Source organism: Galendromus occidentalis, unplaced genomic scaffold (assembly GCF_000255335.2).
Source record: "Galendromus occidentalis unplaced genomic scaffold, Mocc_1.1 scf7180000076335, whole genome shotgun sequence".
Taxonomy (NCBI): domain Eukaryota; kingdom Metazoa; phylum Arthropoda; class Arachnida; order Mesostigmata; family Phytoseiidae; genus Galendromus; species Galendromus occidentalis.
In genome coordinates this window covers 1-17,094 of record NW_003804324.1, presented here as the reverse complement: position 1 = coordinate 17,094, position 17,094 = coordinate 1, and the positions used below count along the sequence as shown (strand labels likewise).

General features: G+C 52.3%; 4 protein-coding genes and 1 pseudogene across 4 annotated transcripts; 2 read left to right on the top strand and 3 right to left on the bottom strand.

Annotated features, from left to right (window-relative positions):
- Window positions 1-6: 6 nt before the first annotated feature.
- On the top strand, window positions 7-2,887 carry LOC100907971 (protein brunelleschi-like; the record flags this gene model as incomplete). The annotated part of the gene is made up of 1 exon (XM_003738807.2): window positions 7-2,887. A coding segment is annotated over one exon (2,817 nt), but the record flags the coding sequence as incomplete, so codon positions are not given.
- Window positions 2,888-4,515: 1,628 nt separating this feature from the next.
- Window positions 4,516-5,360, bottom strand: LOC100907832 (phosphopantothenoylcysteine decarboxylase-like). The gene is given in 5 exon segments (XM_018641843.1): window positions 4,516-4,806; window positions 4,953-4,984; window positions 4,987-5,076; window positions 5,178-5,193; window positions 5,196-5,360. Coding segments are annotated over 5 exon segments (594 nt in total).
- A 3,387-nt stretch (window positions 5,361-8,747) lies between these two features.
- LOC100907404 (NKAP family protein CG6066-like) lies at window positions 8,748-10,461 on the bottom strand. Its single transcript, XM_003738804.1, has 4 exons — window positions 10,001-10,461; window positions 9,638-9,909; window positions 9,211-9,493; window positions 8,748-9,124 (listed from the first exon to the last, which is right to left on the bottom strand). The coding sequence occupies exons 1-4, from the start codon at window positions 10,188-10,190 to the stop codon at window positions 8,841-8,843; spliced, it is 1,029 nt and encodes a 342-aa protein (XP_003738852.1). The 5' UTR covers window positions 10,191-10,461; the 3' UTR covers window positions 8,748-8,840.
- Window positions 10,462-10,952: 491 nt separating this feature from the next.
- On the top strand, window positions 10,953-14,547 carry LOC100907693 (protein brunelleschi-like). Its single transcript, XM_003738806.2, has one exon. The coding sequence runs from the start codon at window positions 10,953-10,955 to the stop codon at window positions 14,481-14,483; it is 3,531 nt and encodes a 1,176-aa protein (XP_003738854.1). The 3' UTR covers window positions 14,484-14,547.
- Window positions 14,548-16,176: 1,629 nt separating this feature from the next.
- LOC100907547 (phosphopantothenoylcysteine decarboxylase pseudogene) lies at window positions 16,177-17,024 on the bottom strand (annotated as a pseudogene).
- Between the last annotated feature and the right edge of the window lie 70 nt (window positions 17,025-17,094).

The following is a 17,094-nucleotide window of genomic DNA, read 5'->3' as shown; positions in this document are numbered from 1 at the left end:
GCCCTGTCGTTGTACGGTGAGGTCATGGAGGTTTTCAAGGCAGTCGGTGACTTTCTGTGGCTGGGAGCGGTCTACGAGGGCCAATGCGCCGCTTCGGTGGGACATCTGACGCCACCGGGACGAGGAGGAGGTCTCGTAAGGAACCAGAGTTTCCCCATGAGAGCTAGAAGGAATACGCCGACCCTGTTGAGTAATCCCACTCTCACTCATGCGGGAAGCTGCAAGAGCCTACCCGTCGACGTGGATCCCATCGAAGCCAAACAGTTCGGCCGGGATCTCCTAACCCTGGACGAGATCGTAGACAAAGTACGAGAGTCGAACGCGAACTACGAGAGGTTCACCAGCGCGGTAGGACCTCACGTGGAGCTGAACTTGAAGCTCACACGGCTCCTATCGACTTTCGAGCGGCGTCTCCAAGCGACAGATTTCCTGCAGATGGCTGTGGTCACCTATTGCAGGATAAACGAAGGGTCCTGGAAGCTCGGCTGGTACGATGTTGTCGCACAACTTTACCGGGACATCGGCTGTCTCCGGAAAGCAGCTTTCTATACGCGAATCGGTGCCGTGCAAGCGGCCCGAGTGCACGACGGAATCAAAGCCAACAACGCGCTCTGTTACCAACTGATGGTCAAAGGTCTTCAGGGCTACCAAGTCGATCTGCTCGCGAGCAATCCGTACGAAGGACGTCGCTGGCATCCGTTCTCCACCCCGCAACCGGTGCTGGGCTGGTCCAGGCTCCAGGCAACGCTGCTCAGTGACCTCATACTGACGGCTGACCGTCTCCAGGACGGCAAGAAGCTCGCGGCTCATCACTGTGTCTATTATCTGTGTTATATGTTTCCGTTTCTGGAAGCACACGAAGCTCATCAATGCGCCAAAAAACTCGACGAGCTCACCGCGGAAACGGGACCCTTGCTCCTGAGCGGAATCAAGAGCGATCTCCTCGATGAGCCTCTTCCGGAAATCCATTTGATAAATTATCCTCTGGTTACCAAAGTCAAGCCCTTACCCCTTGCCGCCGAACCCACCAAGTGGAGAACGTCCACGGCCAGCAGTCAGCCCGATGGAGGAACGCCCTTCATATACGCACCGTCCAAGAACAAACCCAATGCCCGTCAGCCGGGAATCGAGAACGGGGGAATCTTCCCATCGAAATGGGTCAAGGGTGAAGTGGTCAGCGTCCAGATGACCTTCCAGAACGCCGCGTCGTTCGCTCTCCAATTGAAAGATTTGAAATTGATCAGCGACGGAAATTTCGATTGTTACCCCTGCTCGTTCACAATCGGACCGTCCGAGAGAGGATCGGCGCCGAATTCTCTCGACGTCCTCATCAAAGGAACACCGAGGTCGACAGGAGTGATCCGGATCCTCGGGTACGAATGCCTCGTGCTCGGGATCCGAACCCGGTGTTTCTTCAAGGATGCCAAATGGATGCACCGGAAGGTCGTGCCCGCGCCGTCGGATAATTCCAAAGAGTTTTCTAAGAATTTCGAGTTCATAATTAATTGTGTGTCTGAGCTGCCGCTGCTCGAGGTCTCCGGTGAATTACAGAATAACTCAGAGATCACAGTTTACGGTGGGGAGACGAAAAACTACAGAGTGAAACTGCACAACAAAAGCTCAGTCCCAGTCGAGATGATCGATATCAGCATAGACGGCTCCCGCAAAGCCTCCATCGAGTGGAACGAAGAAGAGCTCAAGAGTCAATTGCCTATCGCTCCCGATGCGACGGTCACATTTCACATTACCCTGACCGGTAGCGAGAATTTCATGGCGAGCCAGAAGACGAGCGAGCATCTGAGAACTTCATCGGCGTCACCTTCGCCGATGGGCACCCCGAGCATGCGACGATTCCAGTCCACTCCGAATACTCCACATCGGAACCATTTCCACGTGCCAGCCGAAAGCGCCACGGACACGGTCAGCACCGATATCACGATATCGTATTCCGGGGGCGCCGGGATGGAAGATAATTACGCCCGAAAATGCTGCATCAAGACCCGGCTGACGGTCCTGCAGTCGGTGATAATCACCCAGTGGGATGTTTTGCTGGCCGATTCAGCTGATGAGTGCTATCTAGTGTTGGACATCGAGAATCGAACGTCTCACGAGGTCGAGCTCGAGTACCAGGAGGGCAAATCCCTAGCGGTCGAGAAAAAGTGCAAAATCCCCGTTCTCATTCCGAGATGTAAACCGTCCGGCGGCGACGAACACCTCGAGGAACTCTGCCGTCAACACATAGACAAACATGTCAAACTCAAGTGGTCCTTAACACAACAGCAGCGCCAGGTCACTGGCTACGCGAACCTCAATGAATGCAAGTGGAATCCGAGCCAGATCGACACAATTCTGTCGGCATCCGTGGCATGTGAGGTTTTCCTCCAGAAACATCCCTACAATTCAGACGACGAGTTCATCCTCAAGATGGGAGTGCCGCTCAGCGTGCAAGTGGAGGCGCAGAACTCGTCGTTGTGCTCGTTGCAGGAGCTGCTCGTCTCCCTCCATGTCTATCAAGACTATCAGAACGGCACAACGCAAGTGTCCAATATCTGCTTCCATGGACCGCACAAGATTCCGATCGAGAGCATCGAGCCCGGTCAGAAGGTCAGAGTGTCGTTTTGTCTGCTATTTCTGTTCGTCGGAGATTACAAAATCGATGTGGACTGCTCCACCCTGAGCGGCGACTGTGCGAAGGCGGTCAGTAGTCAGGTCGAGATCCGAGGCGACACCCCCAAGCAACATCCTCTCTGGAGAACATGCCCACCGTTGAAAATTACGGTCGTCGATCTGGAACGGGACCCCCTACTGTCTGTGCCTCTATGATGATCAGACGCTTGAGCTTTCAACAGTATTCCAGACAGATGAGAGAATGGTCGTATGAGAGAGCTCCGGATGGAAGACCGAAGACGATGGTCTTCAGCGAAGGCTTCCGCAGTCACAACTGATCCCCAGGAACCTTGCCTGTATACGCTCGATCGGAGGTACAAAATCTTCGTACTCCATCCGATGAGTGAACGGATGATGGTTATTCGAAAGAGCGGGCAAAGTTGGGAGCTATCCCGCTCATGAAGGGGAGAGGGGAACAGAGAGCAATCCACAAAAAAAATATTTAACGGAAAGGAAGTGGAGGGAAGCCATATCGGTGGGAGCTGTTGACAGAAACATATCGCAAAAGTGATAATCAGGAGAGATGTTGGCGGTGTTAAGAATGAGATGAATGATTGGTTCGAGTCTTCTCCTCCTTCGGTGATGAGTAGAAATATCTCGTCGATTCTGACGATTCCGCGGACTGATATAGGTATCTCATTTCGCGGGTACTATCGCCGAGATGTTTCCACGGTCCGGAGAAGGAGTTCTCCTCTCCAATCGCCCTTGTAAATTATTATCTGTTCAAATACAGTGGCGACTACATAATTTCGATCGGAGTCTTCTTATTGAATGTAATGAGGGACAGGAAAATCATCTCTTGTCCGACACATCGGTCGGTTTCGAGGTCTGCGACCTGCGAGCGGTCCGATCTTCTCGCCGAGACGGTGGATTCCCATCGATTTTGCTTAGGGAAGGCACCCATTCCGGATTCTCATCGAAGTGTCGCAACCTGAGTTGGTAACCCATTCGCCGAGATCCAATATCTTGCGCCTCTCGTAGCACTTGGTGGAGTGAGCAGGAATCGCTGCCGGAGAGCCAAACGGGGGTAAACTCGTCAGTTTCTGATTTGTCAACCTCAGAGCTCAGCTCGAGTTCCAGGACTACTGGCGCCACCCATTGTCTCGAGCGGAACGAGATCGCACGCGCTGCAGCAACTTTGCCTCCCATATTCGATTTGATCCTCCGGGAAAGAACTTCTCTGGAACGGGAGCGCTTCATCGGTCTGAATTCACACTTTATCAGTTTTGAGTGGTGTTGAATAAGTGAGACTGATTCTCTGCCGAGGTATCCAGGTGAAGGCACGTTCTAGGAATCCGATACTTTCATGTCCGCAGCAGGAGCTCTAGACTGAATTTCAGGACCCCTGACACCTATCAAAAGGTGCCCCCAGATGAAGACTGACTCCGAGGATATCCTACCCCGAGAAGTTCCGTGTACCCGGCGGAAATCATGAGGGAAAGCGAGAGCGTCGATGGAGTTTGGACCCTCAAGTCGGTGGTTCACCTTCACATTAGATATCAGCTTAACACTTTCTCTGCCACTGTCCAATCCTCCCCTCTTCCCCTGTGAACCGAAATCCGTGAGCCCGAATGGAGTGCCGTCCACCGTATGCGGTCTGAGGCGCGCCGGCGTGCCTCATGGCACTGGGGGATTATTGCTTCTATGGATAACCTCAATCCTCGAATTCAGAAGGACCTCATGGCACGGAACGTGTCAAGTAAAATGAGCCGTCGCCAATCGCGGTTCTGAAAGGGGCTCCGAAGGCGATATCGAGTTGATCGAATTATTATAGATATGCACACCAAGATCGTCGTTCAAAAGCATTCATGTATTCATTTGATCACAATCGTCCGGAGAACAAGATCATCAGCATTTCCAAGATTTGCTGACGACTTTCTCAATAATTTGCTCTTTAACGCAGGCAGCTATCGTGCCCACCTCAGCCATGGCTCCGAACCCCGTATCTCCGCAGGCCAATTTTTTGTACACCGACGGAATTTCGATATATCCTAAAGTCTTTAGCTTCTGGATCTGCTCCTGGGTCAGAGGATGCTCATACATATACGTGTTCATCGCTGGTGCGAATAATAAAGGTCGTTCCGGATCCCACGCTCTGATCGTGCAGCTCAATAGGTTATCACAGATGCCAGAACATGCCTGAAGAAAAAAGGGCGTTCCGGCTCAATCCATGGTCGAGGGAGCATCGCTCTCGTTCTCTATCCGATTCCTTCAGGGAATCACAGCTAGATTCGACATCGTTAAGGTGCATCCGCCTTGCTTTTTCTTATATCAAATCAACGTACCTTGGCCATGGTGTTCGCGTCTATTGGGGCATAAGCATGATATCTGCCCATCTACGGAGCTCGATATGGACGACTGGATCGCCGACCTTACTCCACTGATTCCATTCGTCTTCATCGCACCAAACTGCAACATTTTGCCGTCAAAAATCGACTCGACGACCGGAAGAATGTCAGCCTCGAACGAGAGCTGTTGAATCACCGTTCTCCTCGAAACCATTCTCCTACCTTTGACATCCTGAGGTAGGCTGAAAAATGCTTGGCATTCTTGGTCGTCACAACCTCGACTTTCACCACGTGGTCGGGAATCTCGAGCTCCTTCAGGAGAGATACCAACATTGGCGCTTTCAAAGCAGCCACGCTTCCAGTGAGCGCGAGGAGAATGTGAACTTCTTTTTCCGTTTGAGGCATGGTAGGCACTTCCGCTGACGATGAGCTCGCGTTGCTTTCGCTGATGATGAGCTCGTCGAGCATGAAAGCATCCGAGAAAACGATGAATGAATCCGGGAAATGAGATCATATAGAATTCTCTCGATCATCGCCGTCGGCCTGATCAGGCGTAGGGATGTGTTCGCGGCATCTCCTGCCGCTCGGACGGCGGGTGAGTACCTATTCGGGAGCGCTTCGGCGCCCCAGAGATGACGCTCAGAGGCTCGGTGGCTTGTCTTTCAATTAGATTCAGAAGACAGTGCCGTTGAGGGGTACGTGTCGAGTGGACCTTTCGAATCGCTACGCTCCCGGGTCCATGAGACGGAGGAGCGCTGTGGAAAAATCGAATAAAGTGGCCAAGCCGTGCCGAGTCTCGTGACATGCGAGCGAGCGGCTCTCTTGGAAGGCGCTGATGGGGACGCAGCTCTGAGCGACCCTCACAGCGGGAGAGCTGGAGGTGGAGGGCCATCCACGATGGATGGGCGTCAGATTAGAGTTTCAATTCGGGCTTGTTTGCGGCACCAATAGTCATCCAACGGGTGCGAGCAGAGCTTCGATCCCGGAATCAGGGGGGAGCAGGTCTGCGGGAATGCTTCAATAACGATCCCGATCGGCAGTCTTCAATTCGTACACTACAATTCATTCCCCTTATCGATGAATACGTCCTTCATGTGGACTGTCCGAACCGCGATTCGTGATCGTAGTCAAGACGACCCAATAGGCGCTGGTGCCGGAGTGACTCTAGGCATTTGCGATATCTTTCGGAGTCGATCTTAGATTTTTCGGACCGGGTGATCCCCATCGAAGAAAGATTTGTCCAGAGTCGATTCCGAGCGGCACCGATATTTATGAAGGCAATCGGAGTAAATTTCTCTTGTTCATGAGCTTCACTCCCACCCCTTCCCGATTCTTAGGAATTCACATGAAACTTCCGCAGCGCAGCTCGGATAGACTCTCACAATGTCAGTCAGGGAGGAGCATAAGCTTGCTTCACCCTGACTGCCTCCCATGAGAACCGAATTTCGCGAATAAGTTGGAGTTCGACGGGTCGCATGGCTCTCATTAATCAGGGTCTCTCTTCTGCGCCTCATCGAGCAAACGATTCGCTCATGGGGCCGAGCGGGATATCCTCCGTATTACCTTGGACAAGGCGGATGGGCGTCCCAGACCCGAGGTTTCTCTAACCATGTGCAACCAAGCTCCGCTTTCGGGCTTGTGCGGAGAGGGAAACGAATCACTTTCCTGAAATCTTGGGCGGCGGACGATTTGGAAAGCCTACCAATGTGGAGGGAGAGACTGGAGATCTCACTGGAGTGCTCGTCAAGACCAACCTAGAGCTCGGGCAGATTATGGAAAGGGACTGATCGGACCACGGCCTCCACGGACTTTGACAGTCAGTGGGCGGCGAAGAGGAGGGCAGCCGTGTCTGATTTGGACGGAGATCCCATCCCGGAGCGCAGGATCCGCTGGACCGAACCGCTGTGTCCGAAGAGACATGTCTTCGCCAGATACCTCGTGCACGGATATCATCACATGCTCTGTGTAACGGTCGGGTTTCACCTTCCGACCGAGGAATGTATCTGTAAATACTGTAAACAAGGAAGCCCAAGATCCCATGCAATGAGTTGTCAGTCGGGACCCGGTCTTGACACACTAGCGAGCGCATAAGCGATATTGTACAATGTACGCAAATAAAAGTATTTGATTATGATGAAGAATATGGAAGGGGGCCGAGGGCAAGCCGGATGCATAGTGTAGCGGAATAACGAAGACCGGTAGTGATGGACTAATTTATTCTGAACTCGAGCAACCTTTTATAGAGGACTAGCCGTGAGGGCGCTTCGCGCCCCCACAGCCTTAAGAAAATCGAGTGTTGCTTTTCGTTGTCCAAGGGGAAGGGTATGCGAGCTATAGATGATGAGTACTGATGACATCATAGAAGCGGCTTTGCATTTCGTGAAAAACAACGATCACTGGAGAAACACGTGAATTTCACGGAAAACATGCGGTTAAGCAGTTAGAAAAGTATGACTCGACCTCACTGGAGTGATTGTGCATCGATCGGGTAAATTTGGGGTCCGTTCGTAGGTGGAGAGCGCTAAAAAGTGGTCCGGTGTCAGACAGACATAGTGCTTTTATTATATAGGGGGATGACTCGGCGACAGCAGCGCCGCTTCAATAGATAGCAATTTTTTACCGGTCGAAGGACAGGCTAGAACTCCGCACTTCGCGCCTGCTGAATCACGGCGCTCAGGCCGAAGCTCGCAAGAGCTCTGAAGGGCGGCCGATCAGAAACTAGACAGTTCTCAATGGACAGTTCGAAACATCGGTTCGCGTGATCCCAAACAGCCTCTCCCCATCCCTACTTATTCAGTCGGGGAACATTCGAGACAAGAACCACATTCGAAGTATGGGTCGGGTCGCGAAGATGCATGAAACCCATAAAATGGAAACGCATTCAATCCAGGAGTCATCCTCTCTCAACGGGTTGAGGCTTGCTGAGATCGAATTTCCGAGTGCTCCGCCTCTCTACGGATTCCATGGGAGAGAGAGATGACGATCTGCTGAGAAATCGCCCCTGAAACAGGGTCTCAAGCCTATATGTATATATAGGCTCGAGAGGATCAATAAATACCATACCATACCATACGAGACCGAGTCTTGACAACGAGCGAAAAACCCGTAGGAGTCTCCAGGCTGCAACTACGTGCAGTACGGATACCGGCGAGGGCTCCGCAGCGGATGAGTGCCATATGCGGAGTAGATCTCTCGCTGACGCATTGGGAAGCGTGAATCTCCCGAAATTCCGGGTGTCTGGAGGGAAACTCTACATTTTCGGCGATTTTGCGCCTGGGAAATGAGTTCAAGAGGCTACGTGATGGCGCATCGTCCGAATGAGATTGCGTCCTCGTATTAAGAGCCGTGATACCTCTCGGTCATCAATGCCTCTCTTCTCCGTCAACACAGGGGGCTCTCTTCATGTTTTCCTCCGAGATAAATTGATGAACGTCAGGCGGAGACTCAACGAATGAAGATGCTTCATATGGCGCTGTCGGTGTCGGTTTTCTCGGAAATCGAAGGCACCCCAAATCGTGGTGAACGAGTCTGAGCCGGGAGACAGCCGTTTCCTTTTTTTTAATCACTCTTGGATGAGACTCAGGACCCGTGAAGCGGCCGCAGATGAGGAAACCTCGGGAAGGCTGAGAAGTGGTGAATTCGATTTGAAATTGCAGCCTACCGGTTTCCTCAAAAATCGGGCACCTTCTCACGGGGCTCCTGCGACACCTTGTTCTCACTCAGACTTTCCCTCGTACACGTCAGATTTCTCGATTACTCCCCTTAGAAGTACTAGACGCTGAATAGGTGGAATTCATTTTCTTGCGAAAGCATACGAACCCAATATATTGTATTTACATTTTACACATTATGTATCTGAATGATTTTTACATCTCAGCTGGCGATTCACTTGCTGAGCTTCGACTCAATTACTTGTTTGAATTGATTTAGGATGGTAGATTCCCTCTTCTGGCGCTCCTCCTTGTTGAACATTGCTAGAGCTCGTTTCTCGTCCGCTGAATACAATTGCGATTCTTTCCGCAGACGAACGGCTTCCATCCTCCGATGTCGAGATCCGGACATTACGTAGCCCACGTTCTCGAACTGATCGATTTCATCCGACGTGAGACCGATCTCACCTCTTCGAGGTATGCGTTTGCCTTCGGCGATGAACGCCGCCATCGCAGCGCCTAGATTCGAAATCATCCACGTTAGTAGAGAGACGTGATAAGACGTCGAAATGAGAAAAGTGCGAGGAAATCGATATGAGGCTCACCCTCTCCGGGAAGCAAAGCTTTTCCCATCTCTTTTTGAGTTAGGAGTACTCTGTGGGGAAGGGGTCCGATTTCGTCGTCGTCCTCGGCCTCCATGAGGCGGTTGTTGCTCTGCTTCTTGCGCGTCTCCTCAATCCAATCTAGCTGTTCTTTATCCAGTACCAGCGGTTTCGGTGCCGGAGGCTTCTCAGCTTCTTCCCATTCGCTGTCCGACGATGATTCATCGGAAGACGATGTACTCCTGCGTGACTTCTTCTTGCTCTTTGCTTTCTTCGACTTCTTTGCCTGAATCCGGACGAGAACTCCCTGATTATCTGGCTCGCACCGGTCTTGGCACGAATAATCTGACGTATCGCGTGGCCCGTTCTCCGATATCCGAATGTGCGTCCGGTCGTATCGTCGATTCATCGAGTCACAGAACAAACTAACCTTTTTGGACTTCTTCGATGAGCTTCGTTTCACGGAAGTCTCTTCGGCTGTCACTTCGTCGATATCATCGTCGGAACTACGGTCACGTTTTGTTTTCTTCTGCTTCTCTCGCTTTCTGCTTCGTTTGACGCCTCGGGCATCGTCACCTGTGTCCTCTTCGCTCTCGGAATCGGACCGATCCCGTTTCCTGTGCTTAGTCTTTTTCGATTTCTTTGAACGCTTCTTCTTGTGGTGTTTCTTCTTCCGCGAGGACTTCTCTTTGCCAGATTTGTCTGTGGAGAACTTGTCGGCTCTAGTCGAACGACTGATGCTCGGATCTCACAACACGACCTCCGGTCTCAGCAATGTCAACGTTTAGCTTACCTTTCTTGCGATGTGAGTCCTCGTCCGGATCCTCCGACGACGATGGTTCATCGGGAGATGATGACCAAATACCAGGAACACCGGTTTCGCTGATCTCCTCCCGCAGCCGGCGCTTGTAGGCGGCGAAATCCTCGCTCTGGTTGTCTCCTCGACGATGGCTCCGACCGTGATCTCTGCGCGGAGACGACATGGTTCTCGCTTTCCAATCCTTCTGAAAACGTTTTTAGAATAAGAACGCACAGAGTGCAGACATCTTTGTTTGCGAGGTGTCGTAGATGAATGGGAGAGCGACCGTGGGGGGACCGTGGTCGGGTCCGTGGCGGAGGGAGACTCAGTTGGGTGTGAAAAGGATGTCCGGGGTCGTTAAGGATTCAATGTACTCCGTTCCCACATTGAACGATTTCGCATTTCGGCAGGAATCGCTTCGTTGCTTTGTTGTGTTCAAGCCTCCGAGCTGCCTTGCTCACGGAATTCGTCTGCTGCGCCTCTGTTCACCCGCAAATAGCGAAAAGAAGCGGAGGCCCGTTGTCGTTTGCACCTGCCTTCTTTTCTAGTTTCCGTGGGACCCTCGATGAGCGATATCGATTCCTTGCTCCCAGCGACCATTCGCCCCGGTGGGACTTTCTTCTCTTACCGTGGTCGCGGGGAGAAAAAACTTAACCCCTCGATCAGCTGACCAGGAGCCGCAGTCTATGTCTATTCGCCAGTGTCAAAAGATCTCGGTGGAGGAAAAACAAATTAGAATCTTTGCGATTCTTCGTCTCGAGTGGACTTGAATCCCCACCCGGCGTCGACGGGGAGTGAATCGACGGCCTGAGAACCCAGTGCCCGAGGAGGAAGCGACGACATGATCATCTGAAAGTCCAGTCACCCCAGAGGGAGTTTCTCGCAGCAGTGTTCGGTTCCAAGAAACTGGCAAGCTGCTCAGGTGCAGGATAACCAATGCCAGGAAATGAGCATCGCCGATTTCCAGGCAACCTTTGAAGACCACTCGTCGATCCTAGTCTTGGTGAAATGTCAGCGCATCGACGACCAGCGGGATGAGGCCATCCAGAACGTCATACGGAGAATCCAGAAACTCCGTTTCTGCCGGGCATCCGACGTGCCGGCAGTGAGCATAAAGTACGTGAACGATTATCCGGCCCGGCGCAACGAATGGCATCAGTTCCAAGCCCATCGGGCAGTGCGGGGCGTCATAACGGTGGGTGAATACCGAGGCCCCGGCAATGTCCAGTGGTCCTTGAACAAGCACGGTGAGCTGGTAGACCCGTACGAGAAAACCGTGCTCGAAACCCGTTGTGTTTTCGTGGGTAAGGACATCCCCACACAGCCGTCGGAGAATCCCGTGAACGACGCAGACTGCCCCTCGAACCTCCGTCGAGAACAGTGCCTTTTCTACGCCCCGGACGATCTCTCCCAGGTGGAGGAAGACATCGTAGATTTCGTATCGAACATTGTCATCGTGCTGAAGTCCAGTAGAATACGACTCGAGCAAGATGTCAATAACAAGAAAGTCGACGATAAAATGCTCATAGCTCCGTTCGAGAAAAAGGACCTCGTCGGACTGGACGTCGATAGCCGTCAATACCGGAAGCGATGGGTCGCTCGTAATAAGAAAATGCTAGCCGACATTTCCCTCCAGCTGGGCTTCGTCCAAGAAGCCCTGTCGTTGTACGGTGAGGTCATGGAGGTTTTCAAGGCAGTCGGTGACTTTCTGTGGCTGGGAGCGGTCTACGAGGGCCAATGCGCCGCTTCGGTGGGACATCTGACGCCACCGGGACGAGGAGGAGGTCTCGTAAGGAACCAGAGTTTCCCCATGAGAGCTAGAAGGAATACGCCGACCCTGTTGAGTAATCCCACTCTCACTCATGCGGGAAGCTGCAAGAGCCTACCCGTCGACGTGGATCCCATCGAAGCCAAACAGTTCGGCCGGGATCTCCTAACCCTGGACGAGATCGTAGACAAAGTACGAGAGTCGAACGCGAACTACGAGAGGTTCACCAGCGCGGTAGGACCTCACGTGGAGCTGAACTTGAAGCTCACACGGCTCCTATCGACTTTCGAGCGGCGTCTCCAAGCGACAGATTTCCTGCAGATGGCTGTGGTCACCTATTGCAGGATAAACGAAGGGTCCTGGAAGCTCGGCTGGTACGATGTTGTCGCACAACTTTACCGGGACATCGGCTGTCTCCGGAAAGCAGCTTTCTATACGCGAATCGGTGCCGTGCAAGCGGCCCGAGTGCACGACGGAATCAAAGCCAACAACGCGCTCTGTTACCAACTGATGGTCAAAGGTCTTCAGGGCTACCAAGTCGATCTGCTCGCGAGCAATCCGTACGAAGGACGTCGCTGGCATCCGTTCTCCACCCCGCAACCGGTGCTGGGCTGGTCCAGGCTCCAGGCAACGCTGCTCAGTGACCTCATACTGACGGCTGACCGTCTCCAGGACGGCAAGAAGCTCGCGGCTCATCACTGTGTCTATTATCTGTGTTATATGTTTCCGTTTCTGGAAGCACACGAAGCTCATCAATGCGCCAAAAAACTCGACGAGCTCACCGCGGAAACGGGACCCTTGCTCCTGAGCGGAATCAAGAGCGATCTCCTCGATGAGCCTCTTCCGGAAATCCATTTGATAAATTATCCTCTGGTTACCAAAGTCAAGCCCTTACCCCTTGCCGCCGAACCCACCAAGTGGAGAACGTCCACGGCCAGCAGTCAGCCCGATGGAGGAACGCCCTTCATATACGCACCGTCCAAGAACAAACCCAATGCCCGTCAGCCGGGAATCGAGAACGGGGGAATCTTCCCATCGAAATGGGTCAAGGGTGAAGTGGTCAGCGTCCAGATGACCTTCCAGAACGCCGCGTCGTTCGCTCTCCAATTGAAAGATTTGAAATTGATCAGCGACGGAAATTTCGATTGTTACCCCTGCTCGTTCACAATCGGACCGTCCGAGAGAGGATCGGCGCCGAATTCTCTCGACGTCCTCATCAAAGGAACACCGAGGTCGACAGGAGTGATCCGGATCCTCGGGTACGAATGCCTCGTGCTCGGGATCCGAACCCGGTGTTTCTTCAAGGATGCCAAATGGATGCACCGGAAGGTCGTGCCCGCGCCGTCGGATAATTCCAAAGAGTTTTCTAAGAATTTCGAGTTCATAATTAATTGTGTGTCTGAGCTGCCGCTGCTCGAGGTCTCCGGTGAATTACAGAATAACTCAGAGATCACAGTTTACGGTGGGGAGACGAAAAACTACAGAGTGAAACTGCACAACAAAAGCTCAGTCCCAGTCGAGATGATCGATATCAGCATAGACGGCTCCCGCAAAGCCTCCATCGAGTGGAACGAAGAAGAGCTCAAGAGTCAATTGCCTATCGCTCCCGATGCGACGGTCACATTTCACATTACCCTGACCGGTAGCGAGAATTTCATGGCGAGCCAGAAGACGAGCGAGCATCTGAGAACTTCATCGGCGTCACCTTCGCCGATGGGCACCCCGAGCATGCGACGATTCCAGTCCACTCCGAATACTCCACATCGGAACCATTTCCACGTGCCAGCCGAAAGCGCCACGGACACGGTCAGCACCGATATCACGATATCGTATTCCGGGGGCGCCGGGATGGAAGATAATTACGCCCGAAAATGCTGCATCAAGACCCGGCTGACGGTCCTGCAGTCGGTGATAATCACCCAGTGGGATGTTTTGCTGGCCGATTCAGCTGATGAGTGCTATCTAGTGTTGGACATCGAGAATCGAACGTCTCACGAGGTCGAGCTCGAGTACCAGGAGGGCAAATCCCTAGCGGTCGAGAAAAAGTGCAAAATCCCCGTTCTCATTCCGAGATGTAAACCGTCCGGCGGCGACGAACACCTCGAGGAACTCTGCCGTCAACACATAGACAAACATGTCAAACTCAAGTGGTCCTTAACACAACAGCAGCGCCAGGTCACTGGCTACGCGAACCTCAATGAATGCAAGTGGAATCCGAGCCAGATCGACACAATTCTGTCGGCATCCGTGGCATGTGAGGTTTTCCTCCAGAAACATCCCTACAATTCAGACGACGAGTTCATCCTCAAGATGGGAGTGCCGCTCAGCGTGCAAGTGGAGGCGCAGAACTCGTCGTTGTGCTCGTTGCAGGAGCTGCTCGTCTCCCTCCATGTCTATCAAGACTATCAGAACGGCACAACGCAAGTGTCCAATATCTGCTTCCATGGACCGCACAAGATTCCGATCGAGAGCATCGAGCCCGGTCAGAAGGTCAGAGTGTCGTTTTGTCTGCTATTTCTGTTCGTCGGAGATTACAAAATCGATGTGGACTGCTCCACCCTGAGCGGCGACTGTGCGAAGGCGGTCAGTAGTCAGGTCGAGATCCGAGGCGACACCCCCAAGCAACATCCTCTCTGGAGAACATGCCCACCGTTGAAAATTACGGTCGTCGATCTGGAACGGGACCCCCTACTGTCTGTGCCTCTATGATGATCAGACGCTTGAGCTTTCAACAGTATTCCAGACAGATGAGAGAATGGTCGTATGAGAGAGCTCCGGATGGAAGACCGAAGACGATGGTCTTCAGCGAAGGCTTCCGCAGTCACAACTGATCCCCAGGAACCTTGCCTGTATACGCTCGATCGGAGGTACAAAATCTTCGTACTCCATCCGATGAGTGAACGGATGATGGTTATTCGAAAGAGCGGGCAAAGTTGGGAGCTATCCCGCTCATGAAGGGGAGAGGGGAACAGAGAGCAATCCACAAAAAAAATATTTAACGGAAAGGAAGTGGAGGGAAGCCATATCGGTGGGAGCTGTTGACAGAAACATATCGCAAAAGTGATAATCAGGAGAGATGTTGGCGGTGTTAAGAATGAGATGAATGATTGGTTCGAGTCTTCTCCTCCTTCGGTGATGAGTAGAAATATCTCGTCGATTCTGACGATTCCGCGGACTGATATAGGTATCTCATTTCGCGGGTACTATCGCCGAGATGTTTCCACGGTCCGGAGAAGGAGTTCTCCTCTCCAATCGCCCTTGTAAATTATTATCTGTTCAAATACAGTGGCGACTACATAATTTCGATCGGAGTCTTCTTATTGAATGTAATGAGGGACAGGAAAATCATCTCTTGTCCGACACATCGGTCGGTTTCGAGGTCTGCGACCTGCGAGCGGTCCGATCTTCCCGCCGAGACGGTGGATTCCCATCGATTTTGCTTAGGGAACGGCACCCATTCCGGATTCTCATCGAAGTGTCGCAACCTGAGTTGGTAACCCATTCGCCGAGATCCAATATCTTGCGCCTCTCGTAGCACTTGGTGGAGTGAGCAGGAATCGCTGCCGGAGAGCCAAACGGGGGTAAACTCGTCAGTTTCTGATTTGTCAACCTCAGAGCTCAGCTCGAGTTCCAGGACTACTGGCGCCACCCATTGTCTCGAGCGGAACGAGATCGCACGCGCTGCAGCAACTTTGCCTCCCATATTCGATTTGATCCTCCGGGAAAGAACTTCTCTGGAACGGGAGCGCTTCATCGGTCTGAATTCACACTTTATCAGTTTTGAGTGGTGTTGAATAAGTGAGACTGATTCTCTGCCGAGGTATCCAGGTGAAGGCACGTTCTAGGAATCCGATACTTTCATGTCCGCAGCAGGAGCTCTAGACTGAATTTCAGGACCCCTGACACCTATCAAAAGGTGCCCCCAGATGAAGACTGACTCCGAGGATATCCTACCCCGAGAAGTTCCGTGTACCCGGCGGAAATCATGAGGGAAAGCGAGAGCGTCGATGGAGTTTGGACCCTCAAGTCGGTGGTTCACCTTCACATTAGATATCAGCTTAACACTTTCTCTGCCACTGTCCAATCCTCCCCTCTTCCCCTGTGAACCGAAATCCGTGAGCCCGAATGGAGTGCCGTCCACCGTATGCGGTCTGAGGCGCGCCGGCGTGCCTCATGGCACTGGGGGATTATTGCTTCTATGGATAACCTCAATCCTCGAATTCAGAAGGACCTCATGGCACGGAACGTGTCAAGTAAAATGAGCCGTCGCCAATCGCGGTTCTGAAAGGGGCTCCGAAGGCGATATCGAGTTGATCGAATTATTATAGATATGCACACCAAGATCGTCGTTCAAAAGCATTCATGTATTCATTTGATCACAATCGTCCGGAGAACAAGATCATCAGCATTTCCAAGATTTGCTGACGACTTTCTCAATAATTTGCTCTTTAACGCAGGCAGCTATCGTGCCCACCTCAGCCATGGCTCCGAACCCCGTATCTCCGCAGGCCAATTTTTTGTACACCGACGGAATTTCGATATATCCTAAAGTCTTTAGCTTCTGGATCTGCTCCTGGGTCAGAGGATGCTCATACATATACGTGTTCATCGCTGGTGCGAATAATAAAGGTCGTTCCGGATCCCACGCTCTGATCGTGCAGCTCAATAGGTTATCACAGATGCCAGAACATGCCTGAAGAAAAAAGGGCGTTCCGGCTCAATCCATGGTCGAGGGAGCATCGCTCTCGTTCTCTATCCGATTCCTTCAGGGAAATCACAGCTAGATTCGACATCGTTAAGGTGCATCCGCCTTGCTTTTTCTTATATCAAATCAACGTACCTTGGCCATGGTGTTCGCGTCTATTGGGGCGATAAGCATGATATCTGCCCATCTACGGAGCTCGATATGGACGACTGGATCGCCGACCTTACTCCACTGATTCCATTCGTCTTCATCGCACCAAACTGCAACATTTTGCCGTCAAAAATCGACTCGACGACCGGAAGAATGTCAGCCTCGAACGAGAGCTGTTGAATCACCGTTCTCCTCGAAACCATTCTCCTACCTTTGACATCCTGAGGTAGGCTGAAAAAATGCTTGTCATTCTTGGTCGTCACAACCTCGACTTTCACCACGTGGTCGGGAATCTCGAGCTCCTTCAGGAGAGATACCAACATTGGCGCTTTCAAAGCAGCTACGCTTCCAGTGAGCGCGAGGAGAATGTGAACTTCTTTTTCCGTTTGAGGCATGGTAGGCACTTCCGCTGACGATGAGCTCGCTTGCTTTCGCTGATGATGAGCTCGTCGAACGCGCGTTGCT

What these genes read in the sequence shown, in the direction of transcription:
- LOC100907404 (XM_003738804.1), bottom strand. Translation starts at nt 10,190, where the DNA reads ATGTCGTCTCCGCGCAGAGATCACGGTCGGAGCCATCGTCGAGGAGAC. An exon ending in GGACTCACATCGCAAGAAAG is followed by an intron (nt 9,910 to 10,000) that starts GTAAGCTAAACG and finishes AGTTCTCCACAG; the next exon opens with ACAAATCTGGCAAAGAGAAG. An exon ending in AGCTTTGCTTCCCGGAGAGG is followed by an intron (nt 9,125 to 9,210) that starts GTGAGCCTCATA and finishes TTTCGAATCTAG; the next exon opens with GCGCTGCGATGGCGGCGTTC.
- LOC100907693 (XM_003738806.2), top strand. Translation starts at nt 10,953, where the DNA reads ATGAGCATCGCCGATTTCCAGGCAACCTTTGAAGACCACTCGTCGATC.